General features: G+C 41.1%; 1 protein-coding gene across 1 annotated transcript; it reads right to left on the reverse strand.

The window, feature by feature from the left end:
• Positions 1-574: 574 nt before the first annotated feature.
• Positions 575-10,812, reverse strand: LOC131937425 (uncharacterized). The gene is made up of 13 exons (XM_059294835.1): positions 10,666-10,812; positions 9,555-9,648; positions 9,292-9,471; positions 8,418-8,491; positions 8,026-8,155; positions 6,431-6,622; positions 5,848-5,995; positions 5,451-5,559; positions 5,004-5,085; positions 3,513-3,619; positions 2,934-3,060; positions 2,276-2,340; positions 575-721 (listed from the first exon to the last, which is right to left on the reverse strand). The coding sequence occupies exons 2-13, from the start codon at positions 9,631-9,633 to the stop codon at positions 674-676; spliced, it is 1,341 nt and encodes a 446-aa protein (XP_059150818.1). The 5' UTR covers positions 9,634-9,648; positions 10,666-10,812; the 3' UTR covers positions 575-673.
• Between the last annotated feature and the right edge of the window lie 602 nt (positions 10,813-11,414).

The raw sequence follows: 11,414 nt of genomic DNA on the forward strand, positions 1-11,414 counted from the left end.
AGGACAACCTGTTATTTTTTAAATGAATGACTTTCAGTAACCACGTGTCAAGTTTTGCCTTGTGTCCAAGAATATCCCATTCAACATTGTCCTTGCCAGTTTCTCTATCTGCCCTTCACCTGATGCCGCTGTTTCTCTATCTGCCCTGCACCTGATGCCACTGTTTCTCTATCTGCCCTGCACCTGATACCCAAACAACTTCAGCCATCTCAGCTGACATCGCCTGGTTACTCTCGACAGTTTCTGTAACCTCGTTGGTCCAAAACATAATCTCTGGCATTCACGATGCAACCCACGATCTCTTCATCTGATACCCAGACACTCGCTCCATAGAGGATTTTTACGTCTCTGTTGATTCTAGAGGCCAAAAGGGCCACATTTGTGTCTAACTTAGAGTGTGTGCTATCTGGGACATTATATCGATTGCTCTACGACTTAACACAGGACACATTCCATAACACAAGACGTATCAAACATCACATCCATCCATACTAACACCAGACAGGCAGTCTTGACCAGACGTATCAAACATCACATTTATCCATACTAGAACAGTAAGGCGATAAGAGAAACAAATGTTCGAATTTTTTTATTGATTGATTCGTACTTCTTTTAACTTTTTCTTGAAGTTTGACTGTACTTGTAAGCCACCCATCTCTGGCTGTCGGGGGCTTTAGACTCGGACTCGGGAGAAGTTGGTGCAACCCTCGCGGACGGTGATCTGAGGGGTGGGGAAACATTGGTTAGGTTAGGGGAAACATTGGTTAGGTTAGGGGAAACATTGGTTAGGTTAGGGGAAACATTGGTTAGGTTAGGGGAAACATTGGTTAGGTTAGGGGAAACATTGGTTAGGTTAGGGGAAACATTGGTTAGGTTAGGAGAAACATTGGTTAGGTTAGGTGAAACATTGGTTAGGTTAGGGGAAACATTGGTTAGGTTAGGGGAAACATTGGTTAGGTTAGGGGAAACATTGGTTAGGTTAGGGGAAACATTGGTTAGGTTAGGGGAAACATTGGTTAGGTTAGGGGAAACATTGGTAAGGTTAGGGGAAACATTGGTTAGGTTAGGGGAAACATTGGTTAGGTTAGGGGAAACATTGGTTAGGTTAGGGGAAACATTGGTTAGGTTAGGGGAAACATTGGTTAGGTTAGGGGAAACATTGATTAGGTTAGGGGAAACATTGGTTAGGTTAGGGGAAACATTGGTTAGGTTAGGGGAAACATTGGTTAGGTAAGGGGAAACATTGGTTAGGTAAGGGGAAACATTGGTTAGGTTAGGGGAAACATTGGTTAGGTTAGGGGAAACATTGGTTAGGTTAGGGGAAACATTGGTTAGGTTAGGGGAAACATTGGTTAGGTTAGGAAAAACATTGGTTAGGTTAGGGGAAACATTGGTTAGGTTAGGGGAAACATTGGTTAGGTTAGGGGAAACATTGGTTAGGTTAGGGGAAACATTGGTTAGGTTAGGGGAAACATTGGTTAGGTTAGGGGAAACATTGGTTAGGTTAGGGGAAACATTGGTTAGGTTAGGGGAAACATTGGTTAGGTTAGGGGAAACATTGGTTAGGTTAGGGGAAACATTGGTTAGGTTAGGGGAAACATTGGTTAGGTTATGGGAAACATCGGTTAGGTTAGGGGAAACATCGGTTAGGTTAGGGGAAACATTGGTTAGGTTAGGGGAAACATTGGTTAGGTTAGGGGAAACATTGGTTAGGTTAGGGGAAACATTGGTTAGGTTAGGGGAAACATTGGTTAGGTTAGGGGAAACATTGGTTAGGTTAGGGGAAACATTGGTTAGGTTAGGGGAAACATTGGTTAGGTTAGGAGAAACATTGGTTAGGTTAGGGGAAACATTGGTTAGGTTAGGGGAAACATTGGTTAGGTTAGGGGAAACATTGGTTAGGTTAGGGGAAACATTGGTTAGGTTAGGGGAAACATTGGTTAGGTTAGGGGAAACATTGGTTAGGTTAGGGGAAACATTGGTTAGGTTAGGGGAAACATTGGTTAGGTTAGGGGAAACATTGGTTAGGTTAGGGGAAACATTGGTTAGGTTAGGGGAAACATCGGTTAGGTTAGGGGAAACATTGTTTAGGTTAGGGGAAACATTGGTTGGGTTAGGGGAAACATTGGTTAGGTTAGGGGAAACATTGGTTAGGTTAGAGCTAGAGTTGAGAGGGCGTTTAGTTAGAGGTTACACTAAGGCCAGTTATTTATATTTTAATATTTGTCAAGTTAGAAATCATTCTTAATTGTCTAGTAAAACAACAACAACCTACCCTATCGATGGCTCCATTCAAGTTTTTACCGAAGCTGAAGCCGCACCTGTTGGTAGCCACATAGGCTGTAAGAAAAATCACAATACAACATTAGACAACATGAAGAACATGTGCCTGTGGTCTTAGTGGGATAATTAAACCTATATTATAGTAATAATATGGCTCCATAGTCTAATAGACCATGGCGCATTGGAAATCCAAGCACATAGATGAGAAGAGCCAGATGTTGTCCATGTATCAGACGGTGCCCTTTCTCCGCACAGCTGATGGACCCAGCAGTGTCGCAGGAAACCTGAGTTGGTAACTGAAACGCCTAGAGGCTCCCTGCTGCTTGATTTAGGAGTTTTCTCTTCTAACTTGCTGCCCCATGTTAACTACTTTCATCTATCCGAGAGTTCGAACTCGGGACTTCCGGGTTAGCAACCCTATGCTTACCCGCCCAACCACTCATACCAGTTTACTATAATGCGCATAAGTTTTTATTCCAATTTTTCTTAATTTTGAATTGTTTGGGGTTTGGTTTAGGATTTGCTTAGGGTTTAACTTAGGTAGAGACACATTAATGTTTACACAACATTTAGGTTAGGGTTAGTTAGGTGTATAACGACGTGACATAAATCCTCCACCCCACTGTTTTGGTGGTGCTCAGATGACTGACCTCCAATGTTGGGTGTGGCGGGGATCTCGACCTTGTTGTTGTTGGAGGTACCACTGCTTCCTCTGTCGATCAGCTGACCAGACAGGGTACTATCGAAGGTCAGAAGTACTTCCAGGTAGTTTCCAGACTGCAAGAGATCGAGAACGTTGGTCAATACTTGCCTTTTATATTTGTGTGCCGTACTTTTGTTAGCGATGTTTGATTGTTCACGTAATTACATTGCTACTTCAATCACAGTAGTAATTCAATATAAAGAAGCATAATATACATATACATGTATATATATGTGTGTATATGTATATATGTATACATACATATACATATGTATATATATATGTAAATATACACACACATATACATATATATATATATATATATATACATATATATATATATATATATATATGTATATATATATATATGTATGTATATATATATATATATATATATATATATATATATATATATATATATATATATATATATATATAAACACATATATATATTTATATATCCATATAAAGAAGTATGTATATATCTTTGCTCTAGTGTGTCTCCATTGCTTATATCTGTACTCACGTTGACGTTGATGCCAGCTGATGTGGTAGCAGGAATTCTGTTCTCAGTACCAGCACCAGTTGCTGTGGCACCAACAACATTGATGGTAATGGTGTAACGGTTGCCATCTGAAACAACAATTTTTACTATACCATATGGCTACCACAACACGTGGTAAATCACGTGATGACCCATCTTACAATACATACAAATCTTAACTATGTTGCTCTTCTTGCAAGGGACAAACTTTAACCCTATCGTCATTACAACCCCCGCACAATTTTTTCCAAAGAAAGCATAACACTATAAATATTAAGAACGTTAATTCGTGTTTAAATAATGAACTTTATAAGGGTTAAGTATAAGTGATTTTCTAATTTATTTCCAAATGAAATGGAGTAGTGTAGTTTAATGCTATTTGTTTATTTTGGAATAAAATTGCTTATGTTTCAATTGATTAATTGTATGATGATGTTAAATTAGTCATTAAACCTTTGGTTTTTAACGAAGAAAAGTTCTGATGGTGTAGCTAGGAACGGTCACTTAATTTCTTTTCTAAGTTATTCCACTTTTATAAAAGCCAATATTGTAGAATTCAAATTTCTAATAGCCTCGGATAACAGTCACCAAATCCGAAAAGCTACTTTAATTAAAATAGCATGAGAAAATCTTTGCGACAAAACCCTATCAGCAACATCTCATACAAGTACAACTACCCAGCTAATGTCACGTCAAAGTACGTCAGGCCTTACTGTAAACCCCATTGTCACGTCAAAGTACGTCAGGCCTTACTGTAAACCCCATTGTCACGTAAAAGTAAGTCAGGCCTTACTGTAAACCCCATTGTCACGTCTAAGTACGTCAGGCCTTACTGTAAACCCCATTGTCACGTCAAAGTACGTCAGGCCTTACTGTAAACCCCATTGTCACGTCAAAGTAAGTCAGGCCTTACTGTAAACCCCATTGTCACGTCAAAGTACGTCAGGCCTTACTGTAAACCCCATTGTCACGTCAAAGTACGTCAGGCCTTACTGTAAACCCCATTGTCACGTCAAAGTACGTCAGGCCTTACTGTAAACCCCATTGTCACGTCAAAGTAAGTCAGGCCTTACTGTAAACCCCATTGTCACGTCTAAGTACGTCAGGCCTTACTGTAAACCCCATTGTCACGTCAAAGTACGTCAGGCCTTACTGTAAACCCCATTGTCACGTCAAAGTAAGTCAGGCCTTACTGTAAACCCCATTGTCACGTCTAAGTACGTCAGGCCTTGCTGTAAACCCCATTGTCACGTCAAAGTACGTCAGGCCTTACTGTAAACCCCATTGTCACGTCAAAGTACGTCAGGCCTTACTGTAAACCCCATTGTCACGTCAAAGTACGTCAGGCCTTACTGTAAACCCCATTGTCACGTCAAAGTACGTCAGGCCTTACTGTAAACCCCATTGTCACGTCTAGGTACGTCAGGCCTTACTGTAAGCCCCATTGTCACGTCAAAGTACGTCAGGCCTTACTGTAAACCCCATTGACTTCCAGGGTAGGTGTGCAGGCGTCGGCCAGGTAGACATTAGAGAGGACGGTAAAGGTTTCTCCGCTCTGAGGAAACAAACGTTATGTGATGGCACAAATAATGCAAGGAGGGGAGGACTCAAGTAATAGAACATTTGTTATTAACTACTGCTGATATATGTATACTACATAAAAATGTTGATAATATTCCACGTAGTGGGGTAGGCCCAAAAGTAGTTCTTCGTGTACGCAGCATCACAGTGCGGTATCGATACAGTATGACATCTATGTGTCTTATCTGCCCGTATCGCTAGAGAAGTCATTTTGTGTCAGGGTCGTGAATGAATTTTGGGCTGATGTTAGAGCACGGGTAACAATACTAGCAAAAATAATACTTTTGATGCACCAAAAAAATAACATTCATGAAATACTTAATCGAATATTTAGACTACCTGTTGGTCAGCTCTGAATACAACTGAAATAGCCCAAGGTGCGGCCAGTTGGTTGGCGTTAAAGAAATATCCATAGGCGTAGACATTGTTGTAATTGATAGGGTCGCGTCTATTTAAAGAAAAAAAATTACCATTAATTATCGAATCGTTTGTTTTACTCATACAAATATTACAAGCAATGGTTTGACAGTGACAAGGGCGCCCTACAGTCACTCGAGACTTCGGTCTGGCAGCCAAACCTTCTACCACTTGACCACGTCGACCACATTTGATTCACATATAATCTACTACACACTTTCTGGGGAAGTGATTACTACTACAAAAAGTAATTTTTACCGATTTTTTCTTAACAGAATCTTACAATGTAGCTACATGTACCAATGTGACTGTTAATTACCTGAAGGTGCCGATGCCTCCAGCTACGGTTACTCCAATGGTCTGGAAGGTGTATGGCAAGGGGGTGTTGGGGCTCGTCAGTTTTTCTGTGGTGGCCACCAAGGGGAGGGCGTTGAAGTCCACGTTCAAAGAGGCGCGGCACTGGTCATCTAGAGAAAAACGACCAGATCTTAAAAGATCAGAAAGACAAGTGACCCATACCACTAATGTACAATCTTGGTTTCTGTTTGTAGCTGATAGGAAACTAGTTTTTAAATGTTTTTCTCCACGAGCCTATAAAAAAAATAGAAAAATTAGCAGGTATTAAAATGCCTTAATGACAAGTGGCCATACCAATAATCTACACTCAATCGTTTCTATTTGTAGCTGATAGGAAACTAGTTTTGAATTATAATTTTTACACTGGCCTATGAAAGAAATAAAAATAATAGCAGCTAAGTAGTTTGGCCAAGATGCTGAAGAATTTACTTTATCTGTAACTAAATCTGTAGCTGCGTCTATATGGCGAGTAGTTTAGCTGCAGTCATAGCTGTGCCTGACCGAAGAGCTCATAAGCTGCAGCCATAGCTGTGACCATATCTCACCTCGGGCCTTGAGGGCGGCGTAGTTGACTGTAGACACACCACAATTGCTGTTGAAGTCGCTGCACTGGCACGTGGTCTGGTTGAAGGAGGTGCCGGCACCACACTGACGGTTCTCAATCCTCATAGAGGGGGTCTCAGTGGTGTACAGGCAGGGGTTAGATTGTGCTTTGTCGTAGCAGGTCCAGGTGTTGGCTGCAAAAACAAACGTCAGATTTTTAACTTTTAAACATGGAGAGTGGTAAACTATTAATGTAATTAGGTAACATAGATAGAGCACACGTGTGAAGAGAAGATGTTTCTGTAAGAAGCGTGAAATTATTGATTGTCCACCCCTCACCCATCCCAAGTGCCGGCGCCACGTTATTTATCGCCCTAGGCAAAACCTATACTTATTAAAACACCCCGTTTCACATAATTTTAAAAAAAATATTTATAAGAAAACAATAGATTTAAAGTGACATTAATTTATTATCAAATGCATAAAGGTTTCTACTAATTCCTACAAAACTTTCTGTCAGAAAAGCCTGCAAATACATTAGTTCCCAACCATATGAAGACAATAGCGTTGAATTTTCCGATATTGATTGCATTTTGAAAAAACAAGATGATTTTTTTTAAATCTCAAAGCGAAGCCTAGAAACAAATGCACCCCCCCCCCCCCTACTTTCTGTATAATCCATAATCTTGGTATAATTTTTATATAAGCAAGCAAAAACGACTGCTAGAACTAGTCTGCCTAGAATTTTGTATATATTTTAATCTAATTATCCCCTAGGATCTGATATGTATCTAGAAACAGTTACTAATGCCCCTCCCCAGAGGCGTAGCGATGGCGGGGGGCAGGGGGGGTACATATATCCCCGGGTGCCGACTTTAGGGGGCGCCAAAATGGGTTGTAAAAACAAATTAAAATGCTATTTTAGCTGCATTTTTGCATTATAAATTGTTTGAGGGAGGGGATGCAAATCAAAAGTTTAAGGGGGGGGGGGTGCAAATTGAAAATTTGCTCCGGAGGGGGCGCCAAATTGAAAGTTTGTCCCCGGGCGCCGGGAAGGGTCGCTACGCCTCTGCCCCTCCCCCAAAGATCTGATAGTGTAGCTAGAAGCAATTACTAATATCACCCCCTCCCCCCCTAAGATCTGGTAGTGTAGCTAGAAGCAGCTACTCTCACTACCCCCCTAAGATCTGGTAGTGTAGCTAGAAGCAGTTACTAATATCACCCCCTCCCCTCCCTCAAAGATCTGGTAGTGTAGCTAGAAGCAGCTACTCTCACTACCCCCCTAAGATCTGGTAGTGTAGCTAGAAGCAGTTACTAATATCACCCCTCCCCCCCCCCCTAAGATCTGGTAGTGTAGCTAGAAGCAGTTACTAATATCACCCCCTCCCCCCCCCTAAGATCTGGTAGTGTAGCTAGAAGCAGTTACTAATATCACCCCCTCCCCCCCCCCCCCTAAGATCTGGTAGTGTAGCTAGAAGCAGTTACTAATATCACCCCCTCCCCTCCCCCAAAGATCTGGTAGTGTAGCTAGAAGCAGTTACTAATATCACCCCCGCCCCCCCCCCCCCAAGAGCTGGTGGTGTAGATAGTTACCCACCATTGCCTGTGCCGGCTCTAGCACAGAATGGGTGGTCCACGTAGCTGGCGGGGTTGGCTGGGTTGATACAGTTGCCGCTGGTCATATCAAACACTTGTCCAGATGGGCAGACTTCCAATCTGTAGCCATTCTACAAACAACAATACTCTATTCAGATATATTTTATATACAACAATACACATATGAGAGTGTCTGTGTTACTATGACATAGACTACAATAAACTTGAAGTAGTGTTTCATCCCTACCTATTCTGTGTTGTAGGACACCTTAGTTACTGCTGTATTAGCTAGGGAAAACTTAGTTACTGCTGTATTAGCTAGGGACAACTTAGTTACTTCTGTATTAGCTAGGGACAACTTAGTTACTTCTGTATTAGCTAGGGACAACTTACCCCCTGGCATGTGAAGTACTGATCTCTGCACAGTGCCGGGTACTTGCGGCCCACAGTGTTGGCATTGCATGTCCCTGAAAATGTCGAACATCCATGAGGAGAAGGTACAAGCCACACACCAACAATTAAAAAAAAAACTCTTTCAAACAATTTCTATAACTTTTTATCTTTATGGTTTATTGTCTTTTTAACTGAATTCAATAATTTTTCTTACTAAGTTTAAATAAGTAAATATTTAATATACATTTTCAGACTCAAGTAGGCCATTTAAGAGGGAATGATGTCTTGTAAACATAATTGTGCTTTGCCGCATTAAGTTAAACTATCTTTTATTACAAATTTTAAAATACTTTTGATGTACCGTAATTGGTACACTCTACCCTCAGTGAGACCGCTACCCACACATAATAACATCCACCCACACACAATACCAACTCCGCCATTGTCTGGTCCCAAGTCCAGAATGGGAAAGGAGGAGGGTTTTGGGTTTGGGCTAGCAACCCACCATGTAAAAACAAAAACGCTACAGAAACGGCAACAGATCTAAATCAAACCATCATGGGAGAGCAACCGAGAACTAAAGTGGCTCGCCCAGGACAGGGTGGAATGGCGGAGATTTGTTGTTGCCCTATACTCCACAGGGAGTGATGAGGATTAAGTAAGTAAGTAAGTACACACAATACCAGCTCCCCACCTACACACACACAAACATGCTACCTACTCATTAAAGCTTAACTACCCCCATACATTATATTCACACTCAACTACCCCCACACATTCTACTCACACACAACTACCCCCACACATTCTACTCACACACAACTACCCCCACACATGCTACTCACACACAACTACCCTCACACTATCTACTCACAAGCATTGCAGGTAGCCGAGACGATGTGAGTACAGAATCCCATGTTGACGTCATATATGGTGCCAGGGCCGCATGCCTGGACGAACTGGTTGCCTGCGGCATCACAGTTGATGAACAGCTGGCAGTAAACGTGATGTGGCAGGAGGTTGTAGCCGGCCTGGGTTCTCACGTCAGAGCAGGCTGGGAGATACAAAATGGCCGGCATTAAAACGTTTCATTAGCGCTAATTAGCGCGTATAATGACATGTGGGTGAGAAACTTACATGGGGCACTCCCGGGAGTAAACTGGCCATTGGCCAGAGCAAGGAGCAGACAGGTCGCTGCTAATTTAAGTCCAAACATTTTCGTCTTTTGAATCTGCGAAAAACAAAAGATTAGCTGTAATTAGAATTGTTTTCTTCTCTGTGTGTGTTGTAGTCTGAGCCTTGTCAGCTTGCGTGTCCCCTCATTACATTTGAAAGTAGTTTGTGTACGCTGAGGTCTAAGACCAAGGTATTGCGAGGTACGTAAAATATAAACGTCATGAACGGGATCCATTCATTTACCAATATTTAAGTGCTTTCAAATTTATGTAGAATTTTATTCTATACTGAATCTTAATAATAAAGAATAAAAGACAGATGGTTGATATTTTTAACAGTATTTTAGCTTTGTTTTGTAGGGAAAAAAAACTTTTTTTTCTTAACTCCCCGGTTTTTTAGAATCGGATTTCATTAGTTGGCTATATTTTCCATCCAATGTATGAAATAATATTTCCTTCAGAGTTTTTGTCGTTCTAAAAATCACTTACTTTTCTGTGAAATGAGTTTAGATTTAGTCGTTGTAAAAGTCACTTACTGTTCTGTGAAATGAGTTTAGATTTGGTCTTTGTAAAAATCAATTACTGTTCTGTAAAATGAGTTTAGCTTTAGCCGTGTAAAAGTCACTTACTGTTCTGTGAAATGAGTTTAGCTTAGTTGTAAAAGTCACTTACTGTTCTGTGAAATGAGTTTAGCTTAGTTGTAAAAGTCACTTACTGTTCTGTGAAATGAGTTTTGATGTAGTTGTAAAAGTCACTTACTGTTCTGTGAAATAAGTTTAGATGTAGTTGTAAAAGTCACTTACAGTTCTGTGAAATGAGTTTTGATGTAGTTGTAAAAGTCACTTACTGTTCTGTGAAATAAGTTTAGATTTAGTTGTAAAAGTCACTTACAGTTCTGTGAAATGAGTTTTGATGTAGTTGTAAAAGTCACTTACTGTTCTGTGAAATGAGTTTAGCTTTAGCCGTTGTAAAAGTCACTTACAGTTCTGTGAAATGAGTTTTGATGTAGTTGTAAAAGTCACTTACTGTTCTGTGAAATGAGTTTAGCTTTAGCCGTTGTAAAAGTCACTTACTGTTCTGTGAGTTTAGCCGATGGATCCAAGAAAAATGTCAACCCTAAAAGCCCAGGACGAATGACGATGTTCTGCTACAGGCCGACCATTTAAAGCTTTGCCGTACGGGGGCGGGCGCCCGGACACCCGGCACCCGGTCCACCGATGTTGACTGAGGTGTGGGATCAGACAGGTAAAAAACCAAAAGTCTCTCGTCATCTGTTGGCACAAGAGGCAGTAGGTCGCACGGGGGGAGGGGGGGGGGTAGCTCTATTTGATGTCTGCGGTTTGAATAAGTATTTGAACAAAGATGTGAGAGCTAACAGCGGCGATTGAAGGCTTTAGTTTATAGTTTAGCTTTTGAAATCAATCATCACAGGTGACCTGGAACACTGTGGCTAATGATGGTCTAATGACAGACTGCGTTGCTTGTCTAGCGCATCTGGCTGAGTCTCCATATAAATGTATACAGTTAACATTATCATGGAGTTTTTCTCTACAGCGGACACACTTGTTGTGGGCAGACTTTCCCTATAAATGTACAATCAGGTGTAATGGGGAACACAACGTTTTTTTTTAAACAGTGCATTGTTTTGTCTGGGAAATGTTTAAATGTCTTGGTCACACAAAGACGTGTCTGAGATCTTGGCAGTGAACGTGCATGTGACGAGGGCTTTATCCCGTGGGTTGGGTCAGGTGTGAGCAGGAGTGAGTAGCCTTTAGAGTAGTTGTTTAAAGCTGAGTTTGTTCCAGTAGGTTTGGTGAGACAT

The sequence above is a fragment of the Physella acuta genome, unplaced genomic scaffold, assembly GCF_028476545.2.
Source record: "Physella acuta isolate Inbredline_101_S28 unplaced genomic scaffold, ASM2847654v3 ptg000210l, whole genome shotgun sequence".
NCBI lineage: Eukaryota > Metazoa > Mollusca > Gastropoda > Physidae > Physella > Physella acuta.

Coding starts and splice junctions, on each gene's coding strand:
- LOC131937425 (XM_059294835.1), bottom strand. CDS start 9,633: ATGTTTGGACTTAAATTAGCAGCGACCTGTCTGCTCCTTGCTCTGGCC. Junction 8,492..9,291: donor CTCGGCTACCTGCAATGCTT/GTGAGTAGATAG, acceptor CGACATTTTCAG/GGACATGCAATGCCAACACT. Junction 3,620..5,003: donor GGAAGTCAATGGGGTTTACA/GTAAGGCCTGAC, acceptor TTGTTGTTTCAG/ATGGCAACCGTTACACCATT.